At 41.9% G+C, this 23474-nt stretch overlaps 1 protein-coding gene across 1 annotated transcript in view; it reads left to right on the forward strand.

The window, feature by feature from the left end:
* Positions 1–3810, forward strand: part of LOC129710310 (protein HEG-like) — an 80258-nt gene extending 76448 nt beyond the window's left edge. The window contains exon 12 of the mRNA XM_055657215.1: positions 2249–3810. Coding sequence (XP_055513190.1) covers positions 2249–2371 — 123 coding nt within the window. The 3' untranslated portion in view covers positions 2372–3810. The remainder of the gene's footprint in view (positions 1–2248) is intronic.
* Positions 3811–23474: the final 19664 nt, after the last annotated feature.

Consider the following 23474-nt stretch of genomic DNA (forward strand, 5'->3'; position numbering starts at 1 on the left):
CGAGCTGGGCCGCCCTCACGGGAGCGAGCCTAGGGTGAGTCCTGAGAGGCTGCCTCCGGAGCCTCGAGGTCGCCAGCTCCACCATTAGGCCTCAGCGCAGACGGAGGCAGAGAAGGGGGATACGGCAAAAAAGTCGCATTCCCCCGAAGGGAGAGACGGCAAGCCCTGTTTCAAACCCCTCCCCCACACATAAACACAACCTAAAACCAAAAACTTAGCTAAACAAATCGGAAAAAAAAACCAACACAAAAAAGTAAAAATAAACGGACTGCAGGGCGAGCCGCAGCCGTTCACCAGCGCCGCCAGGCCAGATGGGACACGTCCCCTGTCTCTTTCCCCCCCCCCCCCCCACATTTGGAGAGATGGGGGATGATACCCCCATTTTTTTGTAATCCGGATTTTAAAACCCGGTGAATTCTCCGCTTTCCGCGAGACAGTGGGGGTGGGACTGATGATCGAGGGCGCTGATTGGATGAGAGACGTTGGTCAGCAGGCAGCAGGGGTGGGACTGAGGATAGAGCACGGTGATTGGAGGAGGGAGACGTCCTGGTGGAGCGGAGCTTGAATTGCATGCCCAGGTCATAGGGTCACAAGCGAAAACACTCTGCATCGCTGGACACAGACCTATACCTCATCCGCAGCCAGGATCGATCCCGGCCAGGTCTCTGGCGCTGCAAAACCACCACAGGACCATTCCCCCACGCCCGGGGGCAGCCAGAGACGTCGGGAGTCAGACGGGGACGGTGCCCCCAGGCCCACAGCCAGCACAGAGAAGCAGCGCTAAATCCAGCTCAACTCTGCCTGTTAACCCACCAGCCTTACCTGGACTTACAGGTACTACGGCCCAGGTTTACAGCCAGCGCGGAGAAGCAGTGCTAGCTCCACAGCTCCGGACTGGTGTCCCGTAGGTCCAGGCAGGGCTGTAGGTTAACCGGCGAGACAGGCAGAATTGAGCTGGATTTAGCGCTGCTTCTCCACGCTGGCCGTAAGCCTGGGCCATCGTTCCCGTAATTACTATCCACAAGGCCCACGGCTGAAGCCTCCGAAGCCTCGTATGTGAGTGTGTGTGTGCACATGCGCGTGTGAACGCCAAGAAATTGTGTCCCCCAGTTCTCCCCACATGTTTTGATAGCGATTTCCGTGCCTGCAATTGACACACTCTCCCTGAAACACTGTGGAGATGAGGTCAGTGGACAGTGACTCTGAGACTGGTGAGCAATTGATAGCCAAGGGTGTTAACGTTATTTATAAAATCGAGGCAGGAGCTGGAGACAGTTAAGATTTGCATTAACCATGGTCTAATTGAATGTCCATACAAAACTTGGGGTCAGTAATACATCTCTGCTCCCAAGATTAACCCATTTTAAAGATTGCACCTTGTAATTTTCAGGCAGAAATTACTGCCAGAATTTCCTAACTACCATGTATTTAATTTGCACATTATTGCATCATCACGATCAATGCATTCCGTTGATATAACAACTTGTAGAAATTTAACAGAACAGTTCTTCTTCTTATCGAGTCCACACACAAGATTAGAAATTGTTCAGCCAGAGTTGAACACACTTCTCGGCATCTGCATATAATGGTGTCTGTCTTATGCATGGTGGTGGAAAGATTGGTGGAAACAGGGCCGCGATGTGAACGCTTTTCCTTTGACCCCCAACAGAACAGTGACTGGTTAGCATGCAACAAAAGCTTTCCACAGTACCTCGGTACACTTGACAATAAACTAAACATATAAACTGAACTGATAAACTGGTAATAGAGAAAACCGTCTTGCCATGTTTGAGCTAATCCATGTTGGTCACCTCGGCTTCACTTCCACACCCAAACTCAGTAAACAAGCTGTTTAAAATGGATAAAGTAGCTTCCTCACCAGCTGACAGCTAGCAACCACCAGTAGTCCTACCACTTGTATAGTTATATTATCAGTATATGTTAAGGTAACGTTAACTGTTAACTAATTATTAAATTATTTAACTTCTTATTTTGCTTATTAAACTGTTAATTATTCATTACACTTTATATACAAAAACATAAGGGTATTCTTAATTTTTGCATTTCTTGGCCCATTGTAGAATGTCTCTCACAAGGGTCAAGAATATATGCTCTTCATTTTGTGCAATTGCACTTAATGTGATAAGTTCTAAAGTCTTTGGAAGGCATGTTGTTTGCCATTTGTAAGCTCAAATCATCTCTTGTGCATCTGCCTAATTCTGCTCTGCACCGTTCTCTGTTATTCCAGCCTGAGAAGAACGATGACTTGAAGACCTTTAAAGGAAAGCAGCAGTCTCGTTACACCTATCTCTGTCAGGGGCAAGAGAATCCATATTACGTCAGTGATGAAAAGAAGCCGGAGTACTTGTAGAAATCGGAAGATGAAGCACATGCACTCAGACTATTGTAAAGAGGCTGGCGTCCTTTGTACTTGTGTGTTTGTCACACAGCAAGCGTGAGGGAGGGGGCGGAAAAGATGAATTTTACAAAATTTCTAAACCATGTTATTGGAAAATGGAATTCAGGCCAACTGGCTACTAAAATATCAGATGGGTAGATAGATATCCAAGGTAGACTCTTTAGAACCTGCTGTTTGCCTCTCCTTACCCCAACAACAGCAAACAAATCAAATCACTATTCCCAATATAACCACATGAAACATGGGAGAGATAAGAAACATAGAATAAAAGCCCATGGAATATTAGTGGTCCCAAGATTGGGAGGGGAGCTTGGATATGAAGAGTATCTCATATTTGGGGCATTAAAAAAAAAAAAAAAAAAAAATGTATATGTGATACAAAATCCCAACATTTATTTCCAAACCCTATTGTGGAAGTAATTCATTTGGTATTCAACATCATACTGCACACAGATGCAGTAGAAAATTTTCCATTTAAATAATTCGGGGATCCTCTCCAACACATCCCAACCAAGATTTATTTTCTAAATGAAAGAATATATTAAATTGCTCATTTATTTTAAGATTTAAGTTATCCTTAAAATGTCAACCTTCCTTTTCCATCCAGGAATATCTGTAACAATTTCATGCTTGTTTGAATGTATTTAAACTGTTGGGATCAGGTGTATGTCACGCCACAATGTGTCCAGACTAGTAATGTCAGGGGTAAAAATTATTTCTATCTAGTTTTAGTGCACATTCAGTCAGCAGCTCTTTTATATTGCACTGCTTTCTGAGGATGGGTTGGAATAAGCAATGTGGTGGGAGTTCCCTTTCTTTACATAAACAATATGTTTATCCAAACAAGCAACGAGGAAACTAATCTTTGAAAGTATGTTAAGATGTTGGTTCGTAGAGAAATAGGAAATAGCAATTTGCAGCTTAAAATGGTAGAAGGAATCTTTACAACATGACAAATCTTATTCATGTTGTTGTATCACCAGCCAGCTAAAGAGTACATATTTTCACCAACAAATGACTTAAATTGTTTTAAAAGTTTTAATACTGATTGATTATGTGGATATGATGTAAATATTCTGGTGCACACTTTAGCTTCAAGATGTATATTTAGTTTATCGACTATTGTGGGCAAACTTTTTGGTTTGAATCTGCAATCTGTTTAAAATAATCCACCGCCTTTCGAAATCGATTCATTAATTTATTTCTGCAGTGAAGACTCTAGATCTAATTAATATTCCCTGGCACAAGGGAATGCAAATGTGTAATAAAATAGGTTTTGATTCTTTTCATAACTTTTTGATTTCTTAGCATGTTGGAAGAATGAATATAAATAAGCTTGCACTGTAAGAAACATTCATGCTTTTTAAGGTGTCAGTAAAATTTTGCTTGTCGCATTCTCAGAGCTACATTTGAATTCTGGGTCTTGGATAACCAAGTTAACTGTGTCACTCTCCCTAACTTTAATAACATTTGGTTCTTTCTGTGAACTAGGGGGCATCGTGGAAATGTTTTTCAAACTGTCCATGGTTCCAAGGCAAATACAGGGGCTTGGATTAGGTGACTCGCTATGAGCAAGTAGAGTCATGTGCACTCTTAATGCCATGGTGCATAGTTGCTGCAAATACACCATTTTTACTGACCCAGAGAGATTGGCAGCAGCCTTGTAGTGGAAAATAACTATCTGAGTACCAGCCTTAAAGCAGTATATTTAATTCAATAGAGAAACCAACAGGGCAAGACAAACGACGGAAACTGAAATGGAAAGAAACCGGAATTTTTTAAATTTTTTTAATTTTTTTAAATATAAATGCTACAAATTAAAAAGTTAGGAAATCATGATTTGATTTTTCTTTCCAGTCTGCCTATCCTTAAAGAATAGTTTAAACTATGCTGAACACTAGTAGCAATTGACTATTAATAGTTTAGGGCAGCACAGTGATGCAGCATGTAAAGCTGACGCCTCACAGTGCCAGAGACCCAGTTTGATCCTGACCTCTGGTGCTGTCTCTGTGGAGTTTGCACATCCTCCCTGGGTGCTCCGGTTTCCTCCCACAACCCAAAGGCATGCGAGTGTGTAAGGTAATTGGCCTCGGTAAATTGTCCCTCATGTGTAGGGAGTGGATGAGAAAGTGGAATAACATTGAACTAATGTGAATGGGTGATCAATGGTCGGCAAGGGACTGTTTCCATGCTGTATCTCTGATCTAATCTATGTGGTGACAGTTCTTGAATAACAAAGGCCAGTAACCTCTACAGTTTGGGTCACATAGGAAGTAGCTCCTAAGATTGAAGCAAGCAAATATTGATTAGTCCTTGAAGTTTTCTATTCCAATTGTTTGCATTTCTTTATTTTTTGCTAAACGTGTAGACAAAATTTCTTCAGAATGTAACTCAAATTGGTGGTTCAGTTGACCAATTGAGGCATTTTATTGCTTAATCTGAATAGCTTAAACTTCAAAGCACATTAGTGGAAATGTTGACAGCTTTTGCATGTAAAAACTTTTTTGTTTCTAGATCAAAATAGAACAGTCTATAAATAGTAAAGATGTGCCTATTTTTTTCTCTTTTACAAATGATATATTTTTGCAATACTAAGAATGACTATCAGAAATGCAAGGTTCATTTGCTTAAGAAGTGGATTGTAGCTTTCAATGACTAGAAGATCACATTTCTCTTGAAGCTATGTGTATTTTGTGTTAGTAAAGTTGTTTCTCCGTCAACATAGCTGTCCTGCCTTTGAGTTCTCGATCTCATTCTGCTTCTTTCTACGCCATTTTGCTGCCAACTTTACTCTGTTCTCAAAGAGATACAAGTTTAATTATTATTGCTTACCAGGAATGGCGTAAGGTTGCTGCTGGATGGGATGGATGAGTTTTGCAGGGGAAAAGTTGTAATAAATAATCAGTAGATTGGGGATAAATCAGTCACCACAAGGTTCGGAAAGAAGTATTTCAACATAAATGCCGTGCAATTAGTTTGTGTAACGCTGTTTTCTTAAGTACTATTTGCACAGAATTTATTTTTAAATTAATGTAGATTAAAGCGGCAATGGTTTTTGGAATGCCAATATTGTACCAGGCATTTGGATTGCTATTGGCCTTAGAATACCCGAACCCTTCCCAAGATCAGCCAAAGAATGCTGTTTTCCTAATATCCATTTCCACATGCCATCACTAAATGGAGGTCAGAACTCCCCACCAAGATTGACACAGAACACTTTCAGTATTGTGGACACAAGAAACTGCAGATGCTGGTTTCCAAAACAAAAACCTGCTGGAGTAACTCAGTGGGTCACGAAACATCTCTGGAAACAAGAATAGGCAATGGTTTGGATCTCAACACTTCAGACTGAAAGAATATTGTGCTAGATTTCTATGTTCTCTTTTTTCTAAAAAGACACTGTTCTCTCGTTAGAAGACATGGGTTGGTATTTTCAGGACTGATTCTGGCTTCTCAACTGCCTTCCAGAATTGGCTTAAGATATCATGTCCTCCATCATTTAGTTCCTGAATTGTTAATTTCATGGGTACCTGGGTGGTGACACCACTGACTGCAGCCCAACACCAAAGGCAGTGTTGTCCATAATCGGTTGGTCAATAGGGCAAGGCCTTTTTGGTTCGGCAGCAAAGAGCCCACTCCCACTTTGACTGCAGAGACCCCAGCATCCTATCAGAGCCCGAGGCTTTTCCAAACCTGTTATAACTGAGGTGCTTAGTGTTGCTTGGAATAACTGGAACCTTTCATGCCTAGACTGTTTTTCATGAAAGTTAAGTCATGTTAATTCTTGACTGACTTGCACAGACTCTTTCATAAGGTCATAAGGAAAAGGAGTAGAATTAAGCCACTTGGTCCATCAAGTCTACTCCACTATTCAATCATGGCTGATCTATCTCTCCCTCCTAACCCCATTTTCCTGCCTTCTTCCCATAACCTCAGACCTGTACTGATCAAGAATCCCAGTATCCACACCATGACTCGCCCTGTCAATTTCAATAAGGAACTGGTGCCACCTCGTGGTGTCGTGGTCATATCGCGGAAATAATCTTTTGGCACTTGCTGACATTGATGGATTCCCACTGGAACAATGGTCCTTTGTTGCAGTCAAATCGATAAGGCTCCTCATGAGCCCCTCACAGTCCACTCCTCCAAGGTGCACCTTTTAGTAGACCATGGGATGAACTTCCTAATGCTGAAATCCATGTTTCTGGGAAGCATCTTTGACCTGAGTGAGGCCATGAGTCAACTTTAAATGGCAATACTGCTGGAAGAGATTGACCTTGAGGGATGAGGAATACCCTGCTCACTTCCATGGCCATTCCCACTGGTGTTTCCACAAGAACAGCTATGCAATACCAGGATGAAAGTGGAAATTGCCACTGCTCTCCTAAAAACTGCATCAGTTGAGGGCAGCATTGCAGTGAAGGCATGGGGACTTCTTTAGTTTGCATGCTGCACGATCGATCAGCCAGTAGTCAGCGAACAAGAGCAGCCGATTGACCCAGGCCCTGGTTGTCCTTGAGCAGAGCATGGAGCAGCAGGAGCTGGTGACAGACAGAAGCTACCAGGGAGATTTCCTTGCACAACCTACACAGCAGCACCATCAAGAGAAGCACTGGTGATAAGATGGTTCAAACAAGCTTGCCAAGCCTGAGCCCCTAATGGAACCCAAGTGATCATCTTCAAACATCAGTCAAAACCACCAACATAGTGCATCAATAATCAAGTGTGTTTAACCATCGTAAGTACCAACACCAAAACAATGAAATTCTTACTTGCTGGAGCTTAACAGGCCTGTTATCAGAATAACATTGATTATACATTGCCCTCCATGATGTTTGGGACAAAAACCCATCATTTATTTATTTGCCTCTGTACTCCACAATTTGAGATTTGTAATAGAAAATATCGCGTGTGGTTAAAGTGCACATTGATTTTAATAAAGGGTATCTATACGTTTTGGTTTCACCATGTAGAAATTACAGCAGTGTTTATACATAGCCTCGCCATTTCAGGGCATCATAATGTTTGGGACACAGCAGTGTTAAGTAAATGAAAGTTGCTATATTTAGTATTTTGTTGCACATCCTTTACATGCAATGACTGCTTGAAGTCTGTGATTCATGGACATCGCCATTTGCTGGGTGTCTTCTCTAGTGATGTTCTGCCAGGCCTGTATTCCAGCCCTCTTTAGCTTATGCTTGTTTTGGGGGCTAGTTCCCTTCAGTTTTCTCTTCAGCATATAAAAGGCATGCTGAATTGGGTTCAGATCGGGTGATTGACTTGGCCACTCAAGATTTGACCATTTTTTAGCTTTGAAAAACTCCTTTGTTGCTTTAGCAGTATGTTTGGGAATGTACCGCTGACCAATGGGTTTTGAGGTATTTGTTTGAACTCGGGCGGATAGGATGTGTCTATACACTTCAGAATTCATTCTGCTACTACCATCAGCATTTGTATCATCAATGAAGATAAGTGAGCCAGTATCTTCAGCAGCCATACATGCCCAGGCCATAACACCCCCACCACCGTGTTTCACAGATGAGGTGGTATGCTTTGGATCTTGGGCAGTTCCTTCTCTCCTCCATACTTTGCTCTTGCCATCACTCTATGTTAATCTTCGTCTCATCTGTCCACAAGACCTTTTTCTAGAATGGCAGTTGCTCTTTTAAGTACTTCTTGGCAAACTGTAACCTGGCCATCCTATTTTTGCGGCTAACTTGTGGTTAGCATCTTGCAGTGTAGCCTCTGTATTTCTTATCATGAAGTCTTCTGCGGACAGTGGTCATGGACAAATCCATACCTGACTCCTGAATAGTGTTTCTGATCTGTCAGACAGGCGTTTGGTGATTTATCTTTATAATAGGAAGGATTCTTTTGCCATCAGCTGTGGAGGTCTTCCTTGACCTGCCAGTCCCTTTGCGATTAGTAAGCTCACCAGTGCTCTCCTTTTTAATGATGTTCCAAACAATTGATTTTGGTAAGCCTAAGGTTCGGCTGATGTCTCTAACAGTTTTATTCTTGTTTCCCAATCTCATAATAGCTTCTTTGGCTTTCATTGGTGCAACTGGTCCTCATGTTGATAAACAGCAATAAAAGTTTCCATAGGTGATGGAAAGGCTGGAGGAAAGACTAGGTGCTGAGAGCTCTTATACGTGCATTAAGGAGGCATTTAAACACACCTCTGCAATTACAAATGCCTGTGAAGTCATGTATCCCAAACAATATGGTGCCCTGAAAAATTAGGGAACTATGCATAAACACAACTGTAATTCTACATGGTGAAACCAAAATGTATAAAAATCCCATTTAATAAAATTTGACAATGTGCACTTTAACCACACGTTATTTTTTCTCTATTACAAATCTCAAATTGTGGAGTATAGAGGCAAACAAATAAATGATGTGTCTTTACCCCAAACACTGTGTATAATATCAAAAATACAATGGGTTAATAACTGTAATACTAGGTAACCATAATAATGCAAAAACCCAACCCCTCAGTGCAACAAAAGACATAGTCCACAGAAGATCATAGCTGCTGAGATTAGTGTTGTGCAATGTTCAAGAGCTTGAATGAGTGCACCTTCCAGTCCTGCTCTGCCCGCTTCAGCAATTTTATTACAAGGTCTCTATTTCCAGATCTCTAGCACCTGGTCTAAAGAGCTCGGACATCCACAAACAATACCCTTCCCTCTGAGACTCTCCATCTGCACATTGTGCAAACAATCTGCAAGTCACCATGTCGTTTTTTTTCCCCCTTGGTTCCTTATTTGGAGATACTCTCCTGCAGGGGATTACAGTAGGGCTCTCCTGTCAGTTCCAATAAAAGGTAATCTGGTTGAAACATTAACTCTGCCTCTCTGCATCTGCTGCCTGCCTGAGACCATTTCTTGCATCTTCAATGGTTCTTTTTTTATCAAATGTACTGAGGTACGGTGAAATTTTTTTTTTTTTTTGCATGCAATTCAGTAAATTATCACAATGCACAAGCATGATCCTGGATTAGATTTAAAAAGTGTATGGAAATAGCCCACTGAACCATATACAAGAGTCACCAGGTTTAACGCCTTTGTCAAAGTCCAAGCTGCAGTGGGCCATAAAGACCTGTTGTCCTGGCTGCAGGACCACCTCCTCATTCCTGTGCCACCCAACTCCCGCTGGGCTCCTCTTCTGCTGGACCTGGTGAGTCTCCAGCGCACAGTGCCATCCTCGCGGCATCTAGCTTGTTAACCAATCCTCCTGGAGAGGTTGAACAAATTTAGATTGTTTTCTCTGGAGCATCAGAGGCTGAGGGGAGAAGGAGGCTGAGAAGTATACAAAATGATGAGAGGCATTGATAGGGTAAACAGTCAGAACCTATGTCCCAGGGAGCTAATGCCAAAGACCAGAGGGCACGGCTATTAGGTGAGAAGGGCAAAGTTTAAAGGAGATGTACAGGACAAGTGATTTTATTTTTTTACGCGGTGGTGAATGCCTAGAACATGCTGCCAGGGGTGGAGGTGTGGCAGATAAAATGGTGAGATTTAAGAGGGTTTTGGTTGGGAACGTGGATATTCCGGGATATGGATCACGTGCAGGCAGAAGAGATTAAATTTAACATGGCATCATGTTTGGTACGGGCATTGTGGGCCTGTTCCTATGCTGTACTGTTATATGTTGTGACTGAGTGTGAAGCTGTCTCTCATCCTAGTAATTATGTTGTGTTTATCTGGCTGATATGAGAGTGTTCTCGGAGGATCCACAGGAGATGGGCTGCATTGAAATTTAGGTCAATGGGATTTGCACAGGTTCTGCATAAGTGCTTAGTTTGTTTATTTAACCACACTAAATCTGTTTCACCACAGATTTTGGATATTTTTGCAATGTTGCAAGGTCCCTGATTTAACACTGGCACCAACCATATTTGCCTGCATCAAAGATGAGTGACACCAAATTTCTCAGGCACGGATTTCATTGACCTTATTCACGGCTGATGAATTTTGAATGTTGTAAACACCTTTGTAGAATTCTACCACTCTTTTTAAAGACTTAACTGAGTTAAGGTGCAGTTTTGTTTTTGGAAATGAGGAACTGCAGGTGCTGGTTAACAAAAAAGACACAAAATGCTGGAGTAACTAAGCGGGGCAGGCATAATCTCTGGAGAACATGGATAGGTGATGTTTCAACTCGGGGCCCTTCTTCAAACCCTTCTTTAGTTTGAAGAAGGGTCCTGACCCAAAACATTACCTTGGTTGGAAGCTCGGGAAGAATACAATGAAGAAAAAGATGCTGACTGACCCGTTGAGTTACTCCAGAATTTTGTGTCTACTTATCCATGTTCTCCAGAGATACTGCCTGACCTGCTGAATTACACCAGCAATTTATGTTTTTTGCATTTTTTTTGCTGGAAAGAAAGTATGAGGGGAATAGATCGAATAGACAATAGGTGCAGGAGTAGGCCATTCGGCCCTTCGAACCAGCACCGCCATTCAATATGATCATGGCTGATTGTGCACAATCAGTACCCCGTTCCTGCCTTCTCGTCATATCCCCTGACTCCGCTTTCCTAAAGAGCTCTATCTAACTCTCTCTTGAAAGCATCCAGAGAATTGGCCTCCGCTGATGTAGTGTGCTCAGAAACAAGAGATTGGATTTTGCAATCAGTTTTTCAATTTGAAATTCCCCTTTACATAAAAGGGAAAAAAATCAAACGACCTTTGGAGATTGCATAGTTTCCACATCAATCCCAAAAACATAAGGGAGACATGACCATTCTATGTTTGAGTCTGTTTTACAGATGTCTTTTGTGTGTGCTCTCTGTTCTGTCTCAGCAAATATGTAAGGAAAGTGTGTTTTGGGGAGTTTCAGCATATTTTGTTGCTTTCAAAGGATTCATTTGCTGCTCTTGCATGTTAACGAAAATAACCAAAGTTGTTTTCCTGATTCAGCCTGACTGTTTTGCTTGTATCTTTCTTCTTTGTACATTGTAGTTGCAAAACCTGTAAAGCAATTTAATGCCAAATAGGATTAAAATCATAAGAATTACAAGTAACTTTGTTTTGAAAAGAATCACTGGTATTGTAACATTGAAATGTGTTTTTCTATTGATATTGATTACTATTGTATAATTTTAAAATGGTTAAATTGAAATAAAGAATTAGTTTCCAGTTCATCTCATCTCAATCTATAGCAGATTTTGAGTCCAAATGAGAAAATTAATAATTGGGCATTTCTAAACTAACGATGTCACAATTGAGTGCAGAGTCTTGGAATTTAGTTTAGTTTAAAGACGCAGAGAGGAAACAGGCCCTTTGAATCCATGCCGACCATTGATCACCTGTATACTAGTTCTATGTTATCCCAGTTTCGCATCCTACGCACTAGGGGGAAATTTAGATAAACCAATTAAGCAAATAAACTTGCACTACTTTGGAATGTGGGAGGAGACCAGAGCACCCGGAGAAAATCCTTGTGGCCACAGGGAGAGTGTACAAATCCCATCCAGACAGCACTCGCTGTCAGGTCGCTGGTGCTATAAGGCAGCAACTCTACCACTGCACCACGGTGCTGCCCTAATACGAATGTACTAATGGATTAATAATAGTTTAAATTAGTTTAGTTTAGACATGTAGCACGGAAACTAGCCCTTCAGCCAGCTGACCATCAATCACCCGTTCACACTAGTTCTATGCTATCCCACGTTCCCATCCACTCCCTGCACTTTTGAGGCCAATTACAAACCCACATTTTTTTTGTGATGTTGGAGGAAACCGGAGCACCCAGAGGATCCCACGCAGTTACAGAGAGAACGTGCAAACTCCACACATACAGCATCTGAGGTGTGGATTGAACTTGGATCTCTGGCATTGAGAGGCAGCAGCTCCCCTCTTCTACTCAACATTATTCCCAGTGGAAAGATTGACCAGTGTGCGGTTGGGAAGTCACAAACCAAACTTCTAAGGAAGCCCACAGCTGACCTTCAAATATCTGGTCAGAAAGCCAGTGCAAGATTAACTTAATAGTTGAGCACGCCTAATGGGTTGAGGTTGAATATTTCCATGGAAGGAAGGATCATCTTTGGGATGATCTGGTATGCAACATCTGGTATGCGACTTTCATAACCAGAAGACTGAGTGATTCATCTGCACATGTGCTCATGTTAAACAAGTTGAATTTGTGGAATTCCCTGCCACAGAGGGCAGTGGAGGCCAAGCCACTGGATGGATTTAAAAGAGAGTTAAATAGAGCCCCAGGGGCTAGTGAAATCAAGGGATATGGGGAGAAGGCAGGCACGGGTTATTGATTGGTGATGATCAGCCATGATCACAATGAATGGTGGTGCTGGCTCGAAGAGCCGAATGGCCTCCTCCTGCACCTATTTTCTATGTTTCTAAGTTGAGACATTGCCATTTACAATATCTGTACATTGGGAAGTGATCATATTCCTCCAAATTAAAAATTTGAAGTAAATCTAATGATAACGATGGGGGGGGGGGGGGGGGGGGGGGGAGAGAGGAAAGTAAGCTTTAAGAGACGAAACCTGACATATAAAAGGCTGACACGGGTGAGGAGGGTTATTTGCCAGTCAGATGGTAGAACAAAAGCCAGAGATGATAAGACTGAAGGTGTGAGACAAAAGGATTGAAGAGTTGTGAATTGTGAAGCTTGAGTGTAAGAGCTGGCTGCCTCACTGAATTTGTGTTTGTCTGAATTCAATTCCATGACTGGTCAGCAGATAGAAAAATATCAATGTGTATTGTCACTTCTGGAACTCTGAAAAAGGATCTCGACTCAAAACGTCACCTGTCCATTCCCTCCACAGATGCTGCCTGACCTGCCGAGTTCCGCTGGCATTTTGTTTCTGTTGCTCATGATTGCAGCATCTGCAGTTTATTGAGTGTCTCTCCAAAAGCTATGTACAAACAACTTTCTGATATCAGAAATCTACTGTGGGTTTTATCAGGAGAAATTATCTACAGGCAGTTGTAGTCTGAAGAAGGGTTTCAGCCCGAAACGTTGCCTATTTCCTTCGCTCCATAGATGCTGCTGCACCCGCTGAATTTCTCCAGCACTTTTGTCTACCTTAAATATTTTGAACAGCTTGTTGGTGCCACCAGAAGGCACGTGTGGGAATTACAAGGATTAAATAAAACATTTGTTTGAGAAAGAACTGCAGATGCTGGTAAAATCGAAGATAGACAAAAATGCTGGAGAAACTCAGTGGGTGAGGCAGCATCTATGGAGAGTAGGAATAGGCAGTGTTTCCGGTCGAGACCCTTCAGACATTTGTGTAAATTATTGAGATGTATTGGCTGTGAACTTGAGTAAGAAACGCTGCAGTAGATCATTTGGACATTTGAGATTTTGTCATTGAAAACGGTGGTTGCAGTATTGTAAAGTAAATGAGATTTCATTTGATATCTGATTTTATTTTACACCTGCATCATATTCTGCTTTGCAAATGTACTTTATGTGCCCATATTATGAGCACCATAGATGGGGCATCATGGTGTCTTGTACAAAGTTTGTCTTAACATGTATCGCTTCAGCCTAGGTTTCTGATGGCTCTTCACAATGACCACTAACCTTGAACTTGTTTGAGCAGTTATGAGCAGAGTTCTCTCAGTTGTCAGTATGAATGTTGAATATATATTTTTCTGAAGGTCTGAAAAATCTCAACCTGAAATGACACCCATTCCTCTCCAGAGGTGCTGCCTCGGGCATTGAGTTACGCCAGCATTTTGAGTGACTCCAGCATTTGTCTATCTTTGGTGTCAACCAGCATCTGCAGTTCCTTCCTATATATATTACATAGACCAGTCTTGGTTATATCTGCATTGTGTTCTCGGCCTTCCTCGGAGAAATAAATTCTATAAATAGAATGCAGTGTGGCTAATAAACATGAAGACACGAGGAACTGCAGATGCTGGAATCTTGCGTTGATCACAAAATGCTGGAGTAACATCATGGGTCAGGCAGCATCTTTGGAGCACATGGGTAGGTGATATTTTGGATCAGGACCATTCTTCAGACTGAAAAATAGTCTCTACCAGAAATGTAGCCTATCCAAGTCTTCGAGAGATGTTGCCTGACCCACTGAGTTACTCCTGCACTTTGGGTTCTACTGTAACTGAGGATGAAATCAGATTGAACAAAAAGGCATACAATGGTGCAAAGATTAGTGGTAGGTCAGAGAATTGAGCAGATTTTGAGGAGCACCAAGCGATGACTAGCATTCCCCACTTTTTTGATATTGCAGTGAACTAGCAAATATAACAGCAGAGATAAAGACAATGTATATGTACTTTGAAGGAAGCGAGCTGCCAAGGTACACTTTGGTTCCCTAGATAGAGACATCGAGAATTAATAATGGGCAATATAAAAATGGCAGGGATTGGGAATAATCATTGCCCCTTAGTATTCGCAAGTGAAGCCATTAAAAACGCATTATAACCAGTGCTTCCCTTTTGTAAACAAAAGGGTGGTGGTACACATATCATTCTTTGGTGTGAAGATAGACACAACAAACTGGGGTAGCTCTGGGTCAGACAGCATCTCTGGAGGAAAGGAATATGTGACATTTCGGGTCGAGACCCTTCTTCAGACTGGGAGTCGGGGGGTGGGGGAGAAAGGGAAATGATATAGAGAGAGATAGAACAAATGAATGAAAGATGCAAAAAAGTAACAATGATAAAGGAAACAGGCCATTGTTAGTGTTATGCAGGTCATTGTCATTCTTTGGTATGGTGGATTGGTGTCCATATAAGCTATTTAAGAGCCTGACTGCCTAATTTAAATTCGAACATTTTATTTTCTAAACTTTAATTCTTTTGTAATAACTAGAATTACTTATTTCTGTTAATTCTTTAATGGTAGTGGTACACTGTACAAGCATAAACCATCATACAAAAAGCACTGGTGATAGATAGCTGAGGAGCTATGGGGAGGGAGGAACTCAAAACCATATTTGTCACTGGGGGAAAAGTTGCTGGACCTGTTAACCTGCATCCCGTGGCCTTCAATGGAAGTGGCTGTAGATGTAATAGATGCGTTTATTGTAATTTATCAAAATACCCAAGTTCTGAAAAGGTTCCCGAGGATTGGAAAACAAAAAGGTAATGCCTTTATTCAAGAACTGGAGGGGTAGTGAAAGCAGAATGGTCAGTTGGCCAAATGTTGGCATTAAAAATGTGCTGGTATACATCTTTATTAAGGAGAGAAAAGCAAGAAATTTAGAAACAATTAACATAGAAACATAGAAAATAGGTGCAGGTGTAGGCCATTTGGCCCTTCGAGCCTACACCGCCATTCAATATGATCATGGCTGATCATCCAACTCAGTATCCTGTACCTGCCTTCTCTCCATACCCCCTGATCCCTTTAGCCACAAGGGCCACATCTAACTCCCTCTTAAATATAGCCAATGAACATTCAGTGGCAGGGAGTTCCAGAGATTCACCACTCTCTGTATGAAAAATGTTTTTCTCATCTTGGTCCTAAAAGATTTCCCCCTTATCCTTAAACTGTGACCCCTTGTTCTGGACTTCCCCAACATCGGGAACAATCTTCCTGCATCTAGCCTGTCCAACCCCTTAAGAATTTTGTAAGTTTCTATAAGATCCCCTCTCAATCTTCTAAATTCTAGCGAGTACAAGCCAAGTCTAGCCAGTCTTTCTTCACATGAAAGTCCTGATGGTTGCATAAAGTGAAAACACGTTGACAAATTTGCTTGTTTCTTTTTTTGAAGATGTAACAAACAGGGTGGACGAAAGTGGGAAAGAGGGCAGAGAAGATTTACGTGGATGTTGCCAGAACTCGAGGGCCTGAGTTATAGGAAGGAGTTGGGAAGGTTAGGACCTTTACCCCTTGGAGTGCAGGAGGATAAGGGGTGATCTTGTAGCGGTGCATAAGATCATGAGGGGAATAGATAGGATTGATGAAGCACAGTCTTTTACCCAGAGTTGGGGAATCAAGGACCAAAGGACATGGGTTTAAGGTGAGGGTGACAAGATTTAAAAGGAACCTGAGGAATAATTGTTTCACACAAAGGGAGGTGGTATATGGATTGAGCTACCAGAGGAGTAGTTGAGGCAGATATTATTATATCACCATTTAAAATACTTGTGGACAGGTACATGGTTGGGAAAGGTTTAGAGGGATATGGGCCAAACGCAGTCAGGTGGGACATCTTTGTCGACACGGGCAAGTTGGACCGTAGGGCCTGTTTCTGTGTTGTATAAGTCTTTGACTAGGTGAACCAGTAGATATAATTTGTCTGGGTTTCTATATGACATTCAATAAAATGCAACATAAGAGCATGGGATGGAGGTGAGGAGGAAATGGAAGGTAATATAATGGTTCGAATAAAAGGCTGAAGAAATAATACAAAACCAGTGTCGGGATTAAATGGACATTTTCTGATTGATTATCAGGAGCCCGGCTTGTGTCTCTGGGATCAATGTTGGGGCCTCAACTATTTATAATCTATATGACATGGACCAAGTATTCTGCAGCCAAATCTGCTAATTATTCACAGAAAGTTGGGTTGAGGAGGTCATGAGTTTTTAATTGTGATAGGAACCATTGAAGCAACTATTACATTTTTATTTGCTGCAACTTAACATGCCCGTGCACCCAGATAAATGTATAATAATCAATGTAATATGTTACCACAATACTAGGTAACCATAACAGTGCAACAGCGAATTCTGTACCACTGTAGCCACAGTCATAGAGTGATACAGCGTGGAAACAGGCCCTTTTGCCCAACCTGCCAATATGTCCCAGCTACACTTGTCCCACCTGCCCGTGTTTGGCCCGTATCCCTCCAAACCTGTCCTATCCATGTATCTGTCCAACTGTTTCTTAAATGTTGTAATAGTCCCTGCGTCAACTACCTCCTCTGGCAATTTGTTCCATACCCCCACCACCCTTTGTGTGAACAAGGTACCCCCCGATTCCTATTAAATATTTTGAACCAATGTCCTCTTGTCCTCAATTTGCCTACTCTAGGCAAGGGACTCTGTGCATCTCTGTGGGAAGAAATGAGCAACTGGAGAAAACTTGCATGTTCACAGGGATAATGTATAAACTTCGTATAGACAACACCAGTAATCAGGATTGAACCCAGGTCTCTGGTGCTGTAAAGCGGCAACTCTACTGCTGCTCCACTGTGCCACCCTTCTGCACCCTCTCTAGAGCCTCCACTTCCTTTCTGTTATGGTGTGACTAGAACTGCACACAATACTCTGTTTTCAAACCAAAGTCTATAAAGCTGCAGATGAAAGGCAAACTAAAATGTAAATCATTTTTCTTTCCACGTTCCTCACTAGATTTACAGAAGTGTTGTTTGTTTCTCCACTGCGCACTCGGTGAAAGATGTGAACGGAATTTAATTTTTGTTTCTGTGGAACTTATAACATTTAAGGCCGAAAGTTAAAGTTGGAATTCTTACAGTGAACAAAAGTTCACACTAATCCGGAACTGTAAAGGGATATGGATAGGATATGCGAGTGGGCACAAAGTTGGCAGATGAAGTACTGGCAAAATGTGAGGCTACCCACTTTGCAAGTAAGAATGAAAAAGCAAATTATTATTTAAATCAAATAAAGCTATGAAGGATTGATACTAAAGGGATCTGAGAGGCGTGGAGGGCACAACACAAAGGATTGGAATGAAGGTACAACAATCAGTTAGGAACATTATTGGACTGGCGGATTTTATTTGAAGGTGTATGGAATATGAAAGTAGGAAAGCTTTGCTGCTGCTTTCCAAGGTTCTGGTGAAACTGCACTTGGAGAACTACTTTCTGCACTAATATAAATATTAGGCAATTTGGCAATTTCTCCCTGCCAATGTGAGATATTGGACAATCTCTCACCATACCCTGCAGTTTCTCCATTTCAGGGGACAGATTTGTGATTAGTATCTACTGCAAGCCCACAGAATCCAACAGCTATCTTGACTACACTTCCTCACATCATGCTTCCTGGAGGGATTCCAGCCCTGCTCTGTCTGACAATGAAACTGTCCACACTGATACTTCCAAGATTCCTTCTTTTTCCCTTAACCATGATTTTCCCTTGAGCTGACAAGCCTCTCTATTTCCTGCACTCCCTCTCAAAACAAGAATAGATTCCCTTATCCTCATTTTCCATTCAACCATTCTCTAAATTGGCAAGGAAGTGAAGATCTACAAAGGCAGCTATTCCATCTTCTGTGGTTCCACAAAATATGTGAAAAAGGTGCTGTAAGCAAGATCAAGGTATTGGTGCAAATGGAAGAGTGAACTAGGAGCAATAGAATTTCCACCAACTTTGGGTGATGCTATGATCAGGCATGCCTTCTACATCCTGAATGAACCATTTCTTCTGTAGCTCCTGCTTCACTCATTGGGCATCTTGCTCAGCATGGACCAGTTGGGTCAAAGGGCCTGTTCTGTGTAGTATGACTCTGAGTCTATGAATCTTACTAAAGGGTAGGCTGGACTTGAAGGTCCTCATGACCTTCTATTTTCATATTTGTTCATAAGGGAGCCTGTGTTTAATTAATTAAGGCACAGAGTCCAGGTGTGTTGGAGATTGTCAGGGGAGTGGGGTGAGGCAGGCATTATTCTGAACTTTCAGACTACAACTGGATTGTTGTGCCCAATTTTAATTATCAGTCATTCTGACATCCCAGAGAAGGCGCAGAGATTTGCCAGAATGATTCCAGGAACAAACTGCAAGGTTAGAATGGAGGAGTTTGGCTTGATTTGAATGGACAGAAAGATGAGAGGGGATTTGTTCAAGATCTGCAATTGGCTTTTGTAAACAAGAGAGGTTAGTTCCCTTTTATCAGCACAGTGATGTAACAATTGCTGCCTTGCGGTGCCAGAGACCCGGGTTCAATCATAAATATGGGTGCTCTCTGTGTGGAGTTCTCCCCGTGACAGCATAAGTCTTCTCTGGGTGCTCCGATTTCCTCCCACACTCCAAATATGTCTCATGTGTGTGTGGGATAATGTTAGTGTACAGGAATCGCCAGTCAGCGCGGACTCTGTGGGTCGTAGGGCCTGTTTCCACACTGTGTCTCTAGACTAAACCAAAGAGATATGTAGCCCAGGCGTGTAGCTTCAAAATGAGTAAATGGGGGTATTAAAGGTGTTTTTCAAGTGGTGAGTGGTTTCATTAACTGAAAACCAATGATGGTGGTAACAACACCAGAAGACCACTCTGCATAGTTGCCTCGAATAGGAAGGGAAAGAAACTACTAGAGAATGGTTAAAACATAAACAATTAATATTTTGTTAACTTGCCCAATGGCTCCTGCTGTTGCATTGATACTGAAAGTGAAAAGAAAAGGCCAAAAACAGTAGGGAGCAAACATTCTTTGATTAAAAATAAATCCTAACGTGTTTGGCAGATTGATTATATGAATAAAGTGGTTTACTAACTTTAGCCATGTAGGAAGAAGGACTATTTCCTCCCTGTTTCCCCAGCAACTATCAGCAGGCAAACTCATTCACGCAGTGGGGGGGAAATCTCTCTGTAGCTTCTGATCACAAACTTCACGTTAATTAGTTGTTAAATTGCTGCTTCCATCCCACAATAAGATGATTTTTCTGCTTAGATTAAAATATATATTTTTGGACTTTTCGTTGCACTCAGAATTAGAAATTAGTTGAAGTCTATGTTTTTCACTCAGAATAATAACTACTGTACTTTGGGCAACTTTCCATGTTGCTGCACTTGACATTTATCACAGCTTTCTAAAATAATATAGTTTATAATTATTTCTGTTACCTTAAATCTTCATTGTGCACCCAATCCATTCCCTTCCACACCAATAAAAATGTAAATATTTCAGCCAAGGAAATATCAGCTGGTCCATTCAATCCTACTCCAATGCAAATAACTTTATTTCTAAGAAGCCACAAGAAACTGCAGATACTGTAAAGCTTGCGCAAAATAAAGTGCTGTAGGAGCACAGCGGGTCAGGCAGCAACTATGGAGGGAATGGATGGATGACATTTTGGGTCAGGACACTTTTCCAGATTTTCATCCTCGCCTATATCCACCTATCACTTGCCTCACCCCCATCTCTCTTCCAGCTTTCTTTTCCCCACTTTACCGATCTAAATAAGGATCCTGACCTGAAACAACATCTGTTCATGCTGACCTGCTGGGTTCCTCTGGTTCAACTTTCTCTCTCCTGTTTTCCTCGCTTTCAGGTCAATTATGAAAAATTAGGGAAGGGAGTTTTGCGACATGGCCATCTCATCAGACAAATCATATTAGACATTGAAATTTCTGATCTGCAACTCAATCCTTCTGTTCAGGAACTGAACAGTTAACCCATATAGAAATGAAACAATATTGCCCACTTTTCCTCTGGCTGGAGATGTTTGTTGATACCTTCTATTCTCTCTCTGTAGAGGATACCTAGTTTAGTTTAGTTTGGAGATACAGCGTGGAAAATGGCCCTTCGGCCCACCGAGTCCGCACCAGCCAGCAATCCCTGTACACTAACACTATCCTACACTCAAGGGACAATTTATTATTTTACCAAACCAATTAACCTACAAACTGCACATCTTTGGAATGTGGGAAGAAACTGGAACACACGGAGAAAACCTATGCAGTCACGGGGAGAACGTACAAGCTCCGTACAGACTGAGTTTGGAACTAGATGAGAAGGACTTTGGTTCCTGGCACAAATGTACCATCCAATGGTTATTTCCACCTCTGCAATATAAAGTCCCATTGATAAACCTCCTCTTGGTGTTTATAACATTCTATAAGGTGCAGAAAAAAATCTCGAGTGTGTCAGTTGTTCAGAAATGTATGTCATGCTTAAAACGGGTTCCTTGTCAGCTGGATAAAACTCAAAACAGTTCTAAGATTTCTCTGCTTCTGGCCTTTAAAAAAAACCTCTCACAGTTTAAGCTTAATAGACATTGATTATTTGTGCTGCAATTTAGTTTTGGTTTTTTTTAATGTCAGAAATAAGAGTCCAGTGATGAGGTTCTCTCCTTGATGTTTATAGCGTTCTACTCACGTACTGTTCTTGCCATTTGTGGTCTGATAACTGGACTGAAGGAGGTTCTCAAAATGGGAAAGTTCAAGTTGATTGATTGATTGATTGATTCTTTTAATGACCACACAGCCAGGCTGGTGGAATTTGTTATGCCAATGCAGCACATTAAAAAAAAAAATACAAACATGACAATACTAAAGAACTTTAACATGAAAACATCCCCCCACAATGGTTCCCATTATGAGGGAAGGCACAAAGTCCAGTCCCCGACCCCAGTTCCCCCATAGTCGGGCCAATTGAGGCCTCCACAGTTGCCTCTAAGGAGGCCCGATGTTCCAGGCCGTTCTTGCCGGGTGATGTTGTTCCGGCGTCGGGAGAGTCCTCTCAGCGGCCTGGGAACCCTGGAAACGGCCGCTTCCTTACTCGAGACCGTGGCTTCCGGAGCCCGACAAGGCCGCGCCGAATGGAGCTCAACTGGCAATCTCATCGAGAGATTCCAGGCTCCCGATGGAAATATTTATCATCCAACAGAAACTACAGGAAATAACTAGATAAATATGATATCATCTATGGCAAGAAACACAGAGGTCATGGTGTAGGGTTTTCCAGTTGATGGAGCATCTGCCACCTTGGTTTCCCAGGTTTGATCTTGACCCTGGTTGGAGTTTTTGTGTGGAGTTTGCATGTTCTCACTGTGAGTGCTTGGATTTCCTCCGGATGCACCTAAATCTGAAAGGTTGATTAAATTGACCCAGTTAATCTACACATTGTCCTTGGTTGGCCTATATTTTTATTTAAAAATATTTGCCCAGTGGCCACATTTCTGATTTGTCAACTGTTCAGGTTATGAATAATTCTCAGGGAAGGACCAGGCAACATATTCCATTTAATATATATCTAATTTGGTCCATATCTCTAAAAAACGTTTCTATCCATACACCTGTCCAAGTATCTTTCAAATATTGTTATTGTTCCTACTTCAATTACTTCCTCTGGCAGCTCATTCTATATACCCACCACCCTCTGTGAAAAAGTTGCCCCTCATCTTTCCCCTTTCACCATAAACTATGCCCTCATGCCCTTGATTCCCCTACCCTGGAAAAAAAGACGCTGTGATATCTCTCCAATATCACCTCTCAGCCTACTGCACTCCAAGGAATAATGTCATAGGATCCCCAACTTCTCACCATGGCTCTGGCCCCCTAACAACATCCTTGTAAATCTTCTCTGCTCTCTGTCCACCTTAATGACATCTTTCCTATAGCATGGTATCCAAACCAGAGCACAATGTTCCAAGTGTTGCCTCACTAACGTTCTGTACAACTGCAGCATAATGTCTGAACCTCTACACTCAATTATTTCCCTTACTGATAAAGACCAGCATGCCAACGTCCTGCCTGCACCCTCTATCCGCCTGCAACGCCAATTCTGTACCTGTTGCTTTGCACTCTGCACTGTGCATAAGTCAAGTGGCAAATGCTGATACTGAGCCATGGAGTAGTACAGCAAGGAAACAGGTCCTTTGGCCCATCTTGTCCACGCTGACCAAGGTGGGCTCATCCCATTTGCTTACATTTGGGCCATTGCTTTCACAACTATTGCTGTCCATTTATCTGTCAAATATTTTATAAACATCATAATTGTAGTGATTCCTACAACACTTTTTTTTACTCGATATCCCAGCATCTGCAGTCTCTTGTCTCTCCCCCCAACTTTATTGGCACATTGGCCTTCATCAGTCTTCATCAGTCAGAGTATCGAGTATAGAAGTTGGAGGTCATGTTGCAGTCATATAAGATGTTGATGAGGCTGTATTTAATTTATCTTTCCACATCTGTAGATTCCCTCTCTCCTGACTCTGTCTGAAAAAGGGTCTCGACCCAAAATGTCACCTATTCCTTCTTTCCAGAGATGCTACCTGTCCCACTGAGTTACTCCAGCATTTCGTGTCTATCTTTGGAGTATTGTGTTCTGTTCTGGCCACCATGTTATAGGAAAGATGTTGTCAAACTGGAAAGAGTGCAAAGATGACTTACAAGGATGCTGCTAGGACTCAAGG

This window comes from Leucoraja erinacea, chromosome 27, assembly GCF_028641065.1.
Source record: "Leucoraja erinacea ecotype New England chromosome 27, Leri_hhj_1, whole genome shotgun sequence".
In the NCBI taxonomy this organism is placed as follows: domain Eukaryota; kingdom Metazoa; phylum Chordata; class Chondrichthyes; order Rajiformes; family Rajidae; genus Leucoraja; species Leucoraja erinaceus.